The following is a 14634-nucleotide window of genomic DNA, read 5'->3' on the forward strand; positions in this document are numbered from 1 at the left end:
TTGGAGTCATTCGCAGACAGTTTGAGGGCAGGCGCCGCGCCGCCCCGGCGAGTGCGAGTGCCTGAACTGGGTAGAGGCCCCGCGAGGAGCCGGGGCGTTCCAGGGCCGGGGTCCCGGCGAGCGGCAGCGGGGGTAAAGCTGGAGAAGGAGAGTGTTTGGGCGACTGGCTGAGCGGGGATGGCTGCGCGCCCAAGTCAAGCGGTAGACGGCGATCTGAGCCTCTGGTGGGGGCTGGCGAGCGGGGTGGCCAGGAAAGGAAGTGGGAGCACATCGAGGGGCCCCGCATGGGGGTGTGTGCCTGGCGCGTTGGAGCCACAAGGAGGCCCGGGTGGCTGGAGACGTCCAGAGTCCGCAGGGGGCGGTGGGCCATGCGGGAGAGCGGTGACTGCGCGGAGAGAGACCCGGCGCAGCAGGGTGGAAGCAGGGGAGGGGAGGAGATGCGAAGGAGTGGGTTCTGGCTGCAGTGGCGCCCCTGGATTTGCTGTAGGGAGGCTGTGGGTGTGAGAGAAAGAGGAATCTTGGATGACGGCCAGGTTCTTGGGAAGGGGGTGTCTGGAAGGAGCCGGCTGAGATGGGAAGGCAGGCGACAGACCAGGTTTAGAGAGACTCGGAATTGAGACGTTTAAGAAGCTGATAGGACATCCAAGTGGAAATCACAGAAAGACCTGACTCGGGTTCAGGGGTGAGGTAACATAACCGAGGGGTGTGGGTTGATGCAGCAAGGCTTAAAGCAGCAGCTGGGCAAGACTGCCAGGGCGTGAACGTGGGTATAGAAGCGATGAGGCAGAGCCCTGGGCTCTCCAGCGTTCAGGGTCAGCTGCCAAAGTGTCTGGAGCCCAGCAGTTTTAAAACCTTTCCATCTGTTATAGACCCATCATTTTGTAAAATACAATAAAAATGAGTTTCTAGGGAAAAAATGTTAACCATATACATAAAAGCCCAAAAGCTTTTTATTAGATTCGGGTCATACAACTACTCCGTCCTACGGCCACGCTTCTCAACTCTTTCCATTTCTGAGTGACTTCATCGTAGACCTTAGCAGTTTGGGGGAGGGCACTACAAACGGGGGGGGGGCGCTGGGTGCTGTCTAGTGGCCACATGAGGACACCACGCCTGAAACAGAGAACACAGGGGTCCCCGGTGGCTCACTGGGTCAAGGATCCAGTGTTGTCACCACTGTGGTATGGGTTCGATCCCTAGACGGGGAACTTGTGCATGCTGCAGGTGTGGCGAAAAAGAAAAAGAAAGAGAACACAAATGAGAGAGCACTTGACATGGGCTGAATGCCTTCCAGAAAGGCTGCCCTGAAGAAGACTGGCCCCAGCCAGTGTTGGTGAGGGTGTGTGTTGCAGACCACTGAACGGCTGAACTCGGCAGAAAACAAACTTGGCGCACGTGCAAGAGCACAGCCACTAAGAGGGAGCTTTATCATCGCCTGCACCTGATTTTGCTCACGAACCTACGTCACCGTCCCTAATAAAAGGCACGAGGGCTAAAGCCCAGGCGCCTTTGTTCTGCAGAGCAGAGTGCCTCCCGTCCCCCGCTTTCTAAATCTAAGAGTCGTGCGGGTCTTGCTATGCTGTGCCCTCCCTCCTCCAGGATTCCCCATGCCCTGCAGGAGTGACTAAAACGCTCATTCTGCGATCATGGGACGATAAACTGCTACAACCACTTTGGAAAACGACTTGGTAGTTTCTTAAAAGGTTTAACACAAAGGTACAGTGACCCAGGCATCACCCAAGAGAAACGAAGACATATGCCCACACAAAGAATGGCTCATGCAGGCCCACGCAGCTTTACATGCAATAGCCTCAACCGAGAATCAACCCAGTGTTGCTGCCAACGTTTGAAACAGAGAGATGGGTAAGCAGAATGTGATATAACCTGCGAGGGCACATGGCTCAGGAAAAGGCGAGGAAGTGCCGATGCCCATGACATGACGGGTCCCAGAATCCTGATGCTGATTAAAGAGGCGGTGTCGTCCCAAAAGGGAATCCTGTAGGCTGCCCTCTGTACCCATCTCTGTGCAAATTTCCAGAAAATGCCTGCTGCAGACCACGGAGGGCCTTGCCATGGAGTGGAGAGAGGGGCAGACGACAAGCCGTACAAGAAAACTTCTGGAGGCGACAGACGTGCTCGGGTGGGGGATGGCCGACGAAGACTCGGGTCGAAACCGGTTAGATCAGACTTTATTTTTTATTTTATTTTATTTTTGTCTTTTTGTTATTTCTTGGGCCGCTCCTGCGGCATATGGAGGTTCCCAGGCTAGGGGTCGAATCGGAGCTGTAGCCACTGTCCTACGCCAGAGCCACAGCAACGCGGGATCTGAGCCGCGTCTGCAACCTACACCACAGCTCAGAGCAACGCCAGATCGTTAACCCACTGAGCAAGGGCAGGGACCGAACCCGCAGCCTCATGGTTCCTAGTCGGATTCGTTAACCACTGCGCCACGACGGGAACTCCAGATCAGACTTTAAATACGTGCTGTTCGATACGGACTCAGACCCTGAAAAACGTGCAGTTTCCAAGGGAGACGGGTGGGGGGTGGGGGGTGGGGATGGACGGGCTGTAACATCGGGTTGTGGTGACCACTGTAAACTATAAATGTGATAAAACTCGCTGAGTAATTTAAAAAATAAACATCAGAAAAAATCCGTATGTGCTGTTGACTGTACTTCGCCTGCCTCTCAGTGTAGAGCTGGAGGGGTGGGGCATCCACGAGAGAAAAAGGAAGGAAGCAGAGACAGAGACTTCTACCTCGGGCCGCGACTGAGCAGCTGCTACTGGCCCCGCCCTCTGTCAACGGACAGCGAGGAAACCGGACAAAGTACAAGAAACAACTGCGTAAACACCGGACAACAACCAGGGCTGTGCTCTCGGCAAAGGAGACACAGGTGACGTCCTGCTGATTCCACTGCTGACGCCACATCAGGGAGGAGACGGAGACACGTCTGTGAGTCCAAGCAAGGAACCACTGGGGAGGGGAGGGGGAAGCTGAACATTCCAGATTTCGCCTAGGTCGTAAGGGCTGGGCAGCCAGGGTGGACACCAGGCCACTCAGGAGAGACCCCAGGGGCGTCACGCCTCAGTGAAGGCTCTAGGCCAAAGGCCACTCCAGGTTCATCAGGAGTGTGGGAACAAGCCTCAAAGGGAATAAGACGATACAAACATAGCAAGTCAGCCCTCTTTAAAGGGAAACACGAGAACACTCAACAACAAATTCCACAATAGCCATCATCCAAGAAACGTTACTAGACTCACCCAATTAGAAATATGGACAGGTGGCGTTCCCGTGGTGGCTCAGCGGAAACGAATCTGACTGGCATCCATGAGGACACAGGTTCCATCCCTGGCCTCGCTCAGTGGGTTAAGGATCCGGCATTGCCGTGAGCTGTGGTGGAGGTCACAGACGAGGCTCAAATCTGGCATTGCTGTGGCCGTGGCGCGGGCCAGCAGCTACAGCTCCAATTCGACCCCTAGCCTGGGAACCTCCATGTGTCGCAGATGCGGCCCCAAAAAGAAAAAAAAAAATTTTAATGTGGACAGGAGGAGTTCCTTCTGTGGTGCAGTGGGTTCATGATACAGCTTGTCTCTGTGAGGGTGCCAGTTTGATCACCAGCCTGGCACAGTGGGTTAAGGATCCAGCATGGCTGCAGCTGTGGCCTCGGTCAGCGCCCGGCTCAGATTCGATCCCTGGCCTGGGAACGTTCACATGCTGCGGGTGCGGCCAAAAAAAATAAACATTTGGACAAGGGATTTGAATAGACCTACCTCCAAAGATAATGTACAAATGACAGCATCACAGGAAAAGATGCTCGGCATCCTTCGCCACCAGGAATGCAGTCAACCCCGAGAGAGCAACTCACTCGCTGGGACGACTAGAACCAAAAAACCTCCCAGCAAGGATGGAGAGGAATCACGACGCATACAGTGCTGATGAGATGGAAAAGGGTGCAGCTGCTGCGGAAAACTGGCAGGTCCTCAAAAAGCTAAAGCAGAAGGAGCAGAGCATCCAGCAACTCCTCTGCTGGGCACACACATCCAAAACAAGGGACAGGAAGTACCTGACACAGTGTTCACAAAAGCCCAAAGAGAGGCATTGCCGTCGTGGTTCAGGGGTTAGTGAGGCTGACTGGGAACCATGAGGCTGCGGGTTCGATCCTTGGCCTCCATCAGTAAGTTAAGGACCTGGCGTTGCGATGGCTGCGGCGTAGGCCAGTAGCTGTAGCTCTGACTGGACCCCTAGCCTGGGAACCTCCACATGCCATGGGAGTGGCCCCCCGCCCCCCCCAAAAGATGGAAATTCCACATGGTCTTGAAGTTTGTCATTTTATTCTTATTTATAAATTACATTTTTTACAAAGAGGAACATGCCCCAAATGTGTTCCCAAATTTAAAAGGCTCTGCCACACCTCTGGTGCAGGTGCCACTAGCTGGAGCAAGTCCAGCCAGAGGAGCGACTTACCAGGCTCCAAGAGCAACCTCCTGGAGTTCCTACTTGGGCGCAGTGGGATCAGCGATGTCCCTGCAGTGCCAGGACGTGGGTTTGATCCCCGCACGTCACAGTGGGTTAAAGGATGGGACGGTGTCACACCGGCAGCATAGGTCGAAGCTGCAGCTCGGATCTGATCACCGCCCTGGAACTCCATATGCTGTGGGGCAGCCAAAGGGAAAAAAAAAAAAAAAAGCCACCTCCTAAGACAGTTTTCAACATAAGCCTTCCTACAAATGTGGTTTCCTAAACCATGCCCCCCACAAAGTTACAAGTCAACAATCCTTGAACTTGTTTTTCTTGCAGCAAATGTGGGCAGACCTGGACAGAACCTTGACTATATGACGGCAAGACCAAAACGTGTAGATTGAAGTTACTTGTCTAAGGCATCTGACAGGATGGGAGGCTCGACGCTCTGCTCACTCTCTGGGCAAGGAGGGGTTTACGATGTTGTTTCCACAATGCTAATGGCAGAAGGAGCCACAGCCAAATCGCTGGACGTGCCTTTCCTCTCCAGCCACACTGGCCAGCTGGGAAAGAAGCCCCAGGTCCAGCGGCGGGTGGGCTTAGGAGCCCAGAGAGGAAAGCCCAGAGAGAGACAGACACACTGCACTGATGGATGGCATTTTGGCGTGCTCGACCCTCGCAGAGGCCCTAACTCCCACGAAGGCTCCAGGACAGACAGGAATCACGAAGCGCTTCGAGGAAAACCAGGGTCCCCGGAGCGATAAGAAGCTGCAGGGAAGCGCTCTGTCCTGAAGAGATATAGGGACATTTCACGTGTGTGTGTGGTGGGGGAGGCCAGGAACCTGGCGAGGACTCTCGCCATATGGGGACAAGTGGGGGAAGAGCCCATTGGTGTACAGTCCGCAAAGGGCCCGCATCTGGCACGTGGAGTGGGCGCTGCCGGTCTGTTAGACTCAGAAGCAAGCCCAGGAGTTCCCGTCGTGGCACAGTGGTTAACAAATCCGACTAGGAACCATGAGGTTGCGGGTTCGGTCCCTGGCCTTGCTCAGTGGGTTAACGATCTGGCGTTGCTCTGAGCTGTGGTGTAGGTCGAAGACGCGGCTCGGATCCCGCGTTGCTGTGGCTCTGGCGTAGGCCGGTGGCTACAGCTCCGATTGGACTCCTAGCCTGGGAACCTCCATATGCCGCGGGAGCGGCCCAAGAAATAGCAAAAAGGCAAAAAAAAAAAAAAAAAAAAAAGCAGCAGCAGCAGCAAGCTCAGCATCGCCCTCCAGGGAAAGCCGAAGTCCTGCCCGCCTGGGGTTTGCAGCGAGCACACAGGCCGTCGTCATGCACGGACTCCTCCGAGTGAGGGAGTCGGGGGTAATGGAGAAAGGCGAGTCGGGCCATTGCCCTGGCAACGGGGCGTGGGGGGGGTGGGGAGTGGGGAAGAGCGACTACGTTCTGTTCCCATGGAGACCGCAACTCTACTAAAGGTGGGCGAGCCCCGACGGCGGCCAAGATCCGGAAGGAGACCACTAGCAAAGGTTGGCGACGATGCCCTGACCCCTGATGGACAGCAACCCCCTGATTCCGGCCTCCAACCTCGTGACCCTGAGACGCTTCCAGCCCCGCCAGAACATTCGGGCCGGGGGAGGGGAAGGGCGGAGCTGGAGTGGCGGGCTGGGGGGCCCCACCCATGGCGCCCAAGAAGAAGCGCGGGACAAGCGCGGGGCGCCGGTCGGGCGCGGGGGGAGAGGGCGCCGAGCCGCCGCTGTCGGAACGCGCTCAGTACCTGCAGCGCGAGTACAAGCTGCTCTCGGAGCAGCTGGACGCCTGCGAGCAGCGAGTGGACCAAGTGCTGCGGGACAACGCCTTCCTCGACCGCGAGGCGCTGCGCCTGCGCGAGGAGAACCGGCTCTTCGCCAGTTACGTGAGCGCGCGCGCCCAGCGCTGCGCCAACGCCGTCGTCCGGCTGGAGGAGCAGAACCGCGTGGACTTGACGCTGATCCACTGGCAGCGGGCGGAGCTGGCGTCGCTCTACCGCGGGCGTGAGGACGGGGTGCGCGCGCAGCTGCTGGAGATGGAGGCGCGCGCGGCGCAGATGGCGCAGCAGGTGCAGGAGTTGCAGCCCTACAAGGCCAGTGCGCACGCTCCCGCGGGCGGGCAGGCGGGCGGGGCGGGAGCTGGGCGAGGTGGGTGCGCGTCGTAGACCCGCGCTGACCCGCGCGCCCGCCGCAGGAGCTGCAGCTGGAGCAGTTGGCCCGCATCCGGACGCTGGAGCGCGAGCTGCTCCACATGCGCGTGGAGCACACGCAGCTGCTCCACCGCGTGAAGCGGCGCTTCCTGGAGGACAAGGCAGCCTTCGAGCGCGAGGCGCGCCAGCGCGTGCAGTCCCTGGCGCGGCGTGCGGAGCGTGAGGCGGCGCGCGCGCTCTTCGCGCACACTCAGGCCATCAGAGCGGACAACGGGCGCCTGCGGCAGGAGCTGCTGCGGCTGCTCCGCCGGGCCCAGCTGCTGCACGACATGCGGCGCCAGTTGCTGGAGCAGCGGGAGCAGCTGCGGCGCGAGCACGAGGACACGCGGGACTTGGCGCGCGTGCATGGCTGGCTGCCCCGCGGCCCCGAGGGCCCGCCGCTGTGGCAACCGCCGCCGGCTGCCTCACACCCGGGGCCATTCGCCTCCTCCACCAGCCCGCTGCGCGCCATCTCCCGCGTTCCCTCAGCCTGTGCCTCACGGAACCCGTCTCAGGTCTCGCGGCGCCGGGCCTCTTGGACGCTTGCGGCCTCCCGGGCCGCGTCGCTGACCCCGTCGCGTGTTGCCCTCAGAGGCCCGTCACTGGCCCCTTCGAGGGCGGCTTCCCAGGCTCCATCCCAGCCCCCATCGCACGTGGGCTCCAGGGTACCGTCCTCGATCCCTTCGCGCCCAGGCTCCCGGGTCCCTTCCTGGACCTTGTCCCGCTCGGGCTCCCGGATCCTTTCCTGGACCCCATCCCGTCCGGACTCTCGGGTGTCGTCGCGGTCCTCGCTGGGTGAGCTTCACAGGACACCACCCTTTCTGGGAAGTCCGTCCCCAGAAGGGGCTCTTGCGGTCTCCCAGTCGCCGGAGACCGTGAAGGTGACGCTGGAGCCGAAGCTGCCTCTGGGAGAGCCTGAGCCTACCCAGAGGAAGGCCAGTTAGGCCAGAGGGTGGGGGGAAACGCGTGCGCAGGACGCGGATTTGGTGAGTGGATTATCAATAAAGGTGTGGCAGCCTCGCCCCACGCTGCTCTGGCACCACCTGCTTCAGTGGCCAGCATTTCTGGCCGGCAGGGGCCATTCATTATGCCTGCTAGTTTCCAGTCTGCTGGTGGCTTGTGTGTCTGCCAGGCAATCAGCGTCTGTCCACCCACAGCTAGTCTCCGGGCAGCTGGCAGGGGCAGAGGAAGTCAGCGACGCCATGGTCCTGCCCACAGGGCCTGACAGTCTGGTGGCAGAGAGGGACAGCGAAGGCGTGGTTGGACAGGTAGTGTGAGAGCAGGAAAGGAGTCTGGCGGACCAGGGAGGAGCTGGTCGGCTGCGTGAGGTGGCTGGGACGGCCGGTCGCCATGCAGGCTGCTCCGCGGGGACGGGTGTGGGCTTTTTGTTCCAGAGCCTTGGGGAGTTATGGGCGTTTTTGTAGTGTTTAGCCTGTTGGGGGGTTGGGGTTAATTCTTAATTGTGATATAGTTTCCAACTTAGAGAAAAGATGCAAGAATAGTACAGGGAACTCCCATATACCATTTATTCAGACTCACCAGCATTCTGCACCTTTGTTTTGTCTATGTATCTGTTTGTTTGTTTGTTTTTCTTGGTCATGTCCTCCGAATTTGAAGTTCCAGCCAGGGATCAAACCTGAGCTACAGCAGCAACTCAAGCTGCTGCGGTGACAGTACTGGATCCTTAATCCTGCTGCACTGCAAGGGAACTCCTGAGCAAACTTTAAGTCTGAAATATATTGAGCAGTAGTCCATGTTTATGGATATTAAGTTTTCAATACTCCCTAAACTGATCTAGAAATTCAGCATGACTCCAAGCAAAATCATAGCAGGTTTTTTGCTTTTTTTTTTTCTTTCAGAGATAAATTATAAAGTTTATATGGAAAAGCAAATAACCCACCTTGAATAACAAAGTTGGAAGATTTACACTACCTGGAACTAAAACTACAGTAAATTAAGACAGAGTTCCGTCGTGGCGCAGAGGAAATGAATCCAAGTAGGAACCATGAGGTTGTGGGTTCGATCTCTGGCCTCGCTCAGTGGGTTAAGGATCTGGCGTTGCCGTGCGTTGTGGCGTAGGTCGCAGATGCAGCTTGGATCTGGCGTGGCTGTGGCTGTGGCCGGCGACTACAGCTCCGATTCGACACCTAGCCTGGGAACCTCCATATGCCGAGGGAGCAGCCCAAGAAATGGCGAAAAGACAAAAAAAAAAGATAGCAAGATCAGTGGAACAGAATAGAGGGCAAAACAGACCCATGTAACACAGTTAACTGTTTCATGACAAGGGCACCAAGGTAATTCAAAGAGTAAAAGAAAGCTGTTGTTTTTTCAATTAATGGTGCCAGAACTGTAGGGGGAAAATTAACCTTACCACCCCTACCCCACACCATACCCCCAAAGAATTCAAGATCAATCATGGGCCTAAATGTGAAAGCCAAAACTATAAAGCTTCTAGGAAAAAAATACTATTTTCACAATCCTGGGGTAGGCAAAGATTTCACTGGTGGGACCCCAAAAGCACTAAGCTTAGAATTTTAAAAATTCACAAATTGGACTTTGTCAAAATTTCTGCTGATCAAAAGACAGTTAAGTGAATTCTTTTTTGTTTTTTTGCCTTTTTCTAGGACCGCTCCCGCGGCATATGGAGATTCCCAGGCTAGGGGTCGAATCGGAGCCACAGCCACTGGCCTACGCCACAGCAACATGGGATCCGAGCCGCGTCTGCGACCTACACCACAGCTCATGGCAACAGTGGATCCTTAACCCACTGAGCAAGGCCAGGGAACCTCATGGTTCCTAGTTGGAGTCGTTAACCACTGAGCCACAACAGCAACTCCGAATCTTTTAGAAAGAAAAGAAAATAAGGAAACACACAAATTTCCCCAGTGCTACTAAGCAAAACCAACTTGAAGGACTAGTTACAGTCTTCCAGACCAGGGGTCAGCAAACTTTTCCTGTAAAGAGTCGGCTCATATGTTTTAGGCTTTGCAGGCCATAGTCTCTGTCCGACCTGCTCCACATGGCCTGCCACTGAAGCATGAAAGCAGACACAGATGATGCATCAAGGAGTGGACGTAGCTGCATTCCAATAAAGCTTTATTTACAAAAATGGGGCGGGGTGAAAAGGCAAGCCACAGACTCGGAGAAAAGTCTCAATACATGTGTCTAACAAGACTCATACCCAGAAATAGAACAAATCAATAATAAAAATGAAACTGAAAGTGGACAAAATATTTGGACTCTTCCATCAAAAGATACACATGGCCTATAAACCCAGGAAAAGGTGCACTGGGCTCAGGTGTTATGGGTGGTGCTTATCACGAGAGCCGGAACTCCTCCAGCCTCCCAACAACTGAGCACAGCGATAAATAAGAACATTTTCCGGGTAGTTCCCATGATGGCTCAGTGGTTAACGAACCCGACTAGGAACCATGAGGTTGCGGGTTCGATCCCTGGCCTTGCTCAGTGGGTTAAGGATCTGGCGTTGCTGTGAGCTGTGATGTAGGTCACAGATGAGGCGTGGATCCCGTGTTGCTGTGGCTCTGGCGTAGGCTGGTGGCTACAGCTCCAATTCAACCCCCAGCCTGGGAACCTCCATGTGCCACGGGAGTGGCCCAAGAAAAGACAAAAAAAAAAAAATTTTCCGGCACTGGGTAATCCACTACGTGCTACAAATGGGCTGGACCTGGCCGACTGTACAGCAGAATGCGGGAGGCCAGGGTTTGCCGAGAGACAGCCAGAGGATCCGGCCAGGGCCGGCGCACGCACGGCGTCCTGGGCCACGGGTCGACCTCCTGGAGCGAAGAAATCGGAAGGCCGCGCACAGGATGCCGTGGGGGACACGAGGAGAGGACCGAGCACCGAGTCCCTCGGGGAGAGGCGAAGGGTCCGGGGCAGGGGCAGAGGGTGGAAACGGAGGCGCGAAGACTGAGGCTGACGACGGAGTTCGAACGCCAGACCTCGTGGGTGGTGGGCACGGGGCGGGGAGGCGCTGCGAGGGGGGTGTGGCGTCTCAGCGGGCTGCCTTCTTCGGCCGTAGCAGCGATGTGGGGGAGCTGCCAGGCCAGGGACAGAGTCCCAGCGGCCGCTGCGACCTACGCCACGGCTGCGCCGGCCGGGGAGCGAAGCGCGCCTCCGCGAAGACGAGACGGATCCCTACCCCACCGCGCGGCAGCGGGCGCTCGGGCTCAGGGTTTCCGCTGCTGCGTCGGCAGCGGCGACAGCGCCTGAACCCCACCGAAGCGGGGCGCCCGGGGAGGGCGCGGCCGGAACAGGAAAGGGGCCAGTCCGACAAGCGCCCGGCGGAGAGGGGACGCCCAGCAGCCGGGCCCCGGCGCCTAAACCGACGGCCCGGGCTCTCCGCTCCGCGCGCTGCCGCCGCCCCAGCGGAAGCGCTTCCCCCGCCGCCGGAAGCAGCGCGTCGGCCGCTCTAGGAACTCGTCTCGGTGGCGGAGTCCCTGCGCCCCGGCGCCAGCCCGCCGGCTCCCCCAGGGCCGAGGAGTGACAGCGCCAGCTCGACAAATCTAAGTGTGTGGAGTGCAGCTGAGTCCGTGTTAGCGGGGACGTGTTGGCTTTAAATATTTACATCAGGAAAGAAGACATGTTCAAAACTACTCGCCTAAGCCTCCACTTTATTTCTACTTAGGTTTTTTAAGTTCAATTTTTTTAGAGCCGCACATGCGACATATGGAAGTTCCAGGCTAGGGGTCGATCGGAGCTGTAGCTGCCAGCCAACGCCACAGTCGAGCGATCCGATCCGCATCTGTGACCTGCAGGCAGCTCCGCAACGCTGGATACTTTAACCCACTGAGCAAGGCCTGGGGTGGAACCTGCATCCTCTTGGATTCTCAACCTGCTGAGCCTCGATGGGAACTCCCTAAGCTTCCACTTTAAGCAGCAAGAAAAGGAAAGGGAAAATTGTCTCCAAGTAGAAGGAAAGAAAGAAAATGACTCCACTGCAGTGAAATAGAAAAAAAAAAAAAAACAGTAGACAAAATAAGGGAAAAGTGAAGTTGATACTTTGAAAGGACTAATAACGTCGGTAATTCTCTAGCTAGACTGATCAGAAAAGCAGAAGGAAGACACAAATCACCAAAATTGGCTGCAGTGCTGGCTCCTGGACAAACAACTCCAACAACAAAATATGAAGAAACTATAGGTACTAAAAATGACTATGTACACGAGCAACGGGGGCAAATTATGGGCAAGGAAATACAAAAAAAACTACAAACCCAGCTGCCACTTCTGAAGAGCCCTGAGCAAAAACAAGGTAGTACGCATGCTCTCTGCACCCACCGCCACCAAGGGGGTGGGCCGACCAACTAAGCCGCCCCTCTGGCCTGCCCCCTGGACCTGCCCCTTCCGTTGCCCCCATATAAAGAACCAGCTCACCACCCCCGTGAGTGAGCAAGCCTGGGAATCTCTTGTTTATTTTTGCTCCCCAGTGCTGTAGCAGGAACCCCAAGAAAGCCTTGCCTGAATTTCCCTGGCCGGACTTAGCAGTTTCCATTAGGTAAGAAGGCCAAGAGCCCTGGACGGTAACAGAGGAAGCAAAGAAGGGACATCATTTATTTAATTGATTTATTATTTTTTTCTTTTTTGGCAGCACTGTGTCATGCAGAAGTTCCTGGGCCAGGGATGAAACCTGTGCCACAGTTGTGACAACACAAGATCCTTAGCTGCTAGGCTACCAGAGAACTCCAGCATCTTATTTTTTGTTAGTTTTTGTCTTTTTAGGGCCGCACTCTCGGCCTATGGAGGTTCCCAGGCTAGGGGTCCAGTCAGAGCTATAGCCGCCAGCCTACACCACAGCAACCCGGGATCCGAGCCTTGTCTGTGACCTACACCACCGCTCAAGGCAACGCGGGATCCTTAACCCACTGAACAAGGCCAGGGATCAAACCCGAGTCCTCATGCATGCGTCGGGTTTGTTAACCCCTGAGCCATGACAAGAACTCTGACATCATTTTAACTATAACTGATTAAGACAGAATTGTAAGAGGGAATGCACAAAGACAGTGAAATATTTCAAACAACTTTATGCCAATATAACTGAATTATATTAGATGAATTAAGTAATTCCTTGACAGACACAAGTTATCAAAATTGGCACAAGAAGAAACAGAGAAATCTGAGTAGTGCTGTATGCCTTATAGAAATTGAATTTGGGGAGTTCCCGTCGTGGCTCAGTGGATAACGAATCCGACTAGGAACCATGAGGTTGCAGGTTCAATCCCTCGCCTTGCTCAGTGGGTTAAGGATCCGGCGTTGCCATGAGCTGTGGTGTAGGTCACAGACACAGCTGGGATCCTGCATTGCTGTGGCTGTGGTGTAGGCCGGAGACTACAGCTCCAATTAGACCCCTAGCCTGGGAACCTCCATGTGCCTCAGGAGCAGCCCTAGAAAAGGCAAAAAGACAAAAAAAAAAAAGAAGAAGAAATTGAATTTGTAGTTTTCCCATTAAGAACTCCCCAGAGTTTCACTGGGGAACATCTATCAAATATCTAAGGAAGAAATGACGTCATTACACAAACAACTTCAGATAACAGAAGTGAAGAGACTAATTCACAACTCTGAGAGCAAGTGTTTGCCTGATATCAAAACAAGACGAGGGCGTCCTCTCACCACTTCTAACGAAAATTGTACAAGACGCCCAATAGCAGGGCAATAAAGCAAGAAAAGAGAGCAAAGTCTATGCAAACTGGAAAGGCAGAAATAAAATTCTTTAATTGTCTACATAGAAAATGCTGACGAATCTAGAGAAAAGCTAGTGGTATCAATGAATCAATTCATCTAGGCTGCAGGATACAAGGTCAATTACAAAAAAAAAATCAAATGCATCTCTACACACTGGCAACGAATCTGGAAAAGGGCCTTTAGAAAACCAAGACAGAGGGCTCTCTGGTGGCTCAACGGCTTAAGAACCTGGCGGTGTTACTGCCGTGGCGAAGGCTCAGTCCCTGGCCTAGAAGGTGCCACATGCCGCAGGTGCAGCCAAAAAACAAACAAACAGGCAAAACAGAGGCAGAACCCAAAAAGCATAGCCATAAAACTTTGGGTAAATTGCAGCCCCGAATTGATATATCATTAAGAAAACCAAAAGGTTAGGCCAAGGATGAAAAGGAAGCGTTTATAATAAATAGTCTGGGAGGAGACTGACCTAGAACATCAAGGCTCTTGCAAGTAAATGTGAAGGAAACATCGCGCCCCCCCCCCATGCAAACATGTGCAAGAGAAGCGAAGAGACACGTCCCAAGAGGTGATTCACTCTCGAAAAGCTCTCATCCTCCCCAGCATCATCGCTCTGCAGGCGAGCACAAGCCAGAAGCATAAAGAGCCAGCGTTGTGGCCCCCCTGGCGTGGATGAGACGTTGGCAGAGTGACAACAAGGGGAGGCGAGGGTGTGGACGGACCGACAGAACCCTGCAGGCAGGCGGGAACAAGGGCAGAGCCACGAAGGAGAGCTTCTGGAAACCTCTCAAAAAGGTAACACGCACGTATCTTATCACCTGGGAACTACATTCCAGGCCTTCACCCACAAGAAACACAGAGGCAGGTCCAAATGAGTGGGTTAACACAAATGCTTAGAGCAGTTTTATTCACGACAGCCCAAGCTGGAAACGCCAATTTCCACCCCCAGAGGCACGCGTAAGAGACGCTGTCTACAAGGGACCACCACTCACAGAGAGGAGCTCCCGAGACAGGACGCCTCGCTGGGGCCTCACGACGCCAGGAGGAGCGGCAGCAGACGTCTACGCGGGGTTACACACCGTGTGACGCCCTCTGTGCGAAGCCCCAGGACAGGCAGAACCAGCCGCACCGACGGAAAGCGGCGACCTGGGGCCCGGGTGGGAACCGCCGGGAAAGAGCACAAGGGAACTTTCTTGCGGGGACAGAAATGATGTTTTTCGCAGTTGTAACACAGGTACCTGGACCTGTCAACATTCTGCACACTCAAAAG

At 55.2% G+C, this 14634-nt stretch overlaps 1 protein-coding gene across 1 annotated transcript; it reads left to right on the forward strand.

The window, feature by feature from the left end:
* Nucleotides 1-6137: 6137 nt before the first annotated feature.
* On the forward strand, nt 6138-8682 carry CCDC166 (coiled-coil domain containing 166). The gene is given in 3 exon segments (XM_047785672.1): nt 6138-6578; nt 6680-7469; nt 7472-8682. Coding segments are annotated over 3 exon segments (1353 nt in total). The 3' UTR covers nt 7594-8682.
* The last annotated feature ends 5952 nt before the right edge of the window (nt 8683-14634 follow it).

Source organism: Phacochoerus africanus, chromosome 6 (assembly GCF_016906955.1).
Source record: "Phacochoerus africanus isolate WHEZ1 chromosome 6, ROS_Pafr_v1, whole genome shotgun sequence".
In the NCBI taxonomy this organism is placed as follows: Eukaryota; Metazoa; Chordata; class Mammalia; order Artiodactyla; family Suidae; genus Phacochoerus; species Phacochoerus africanus.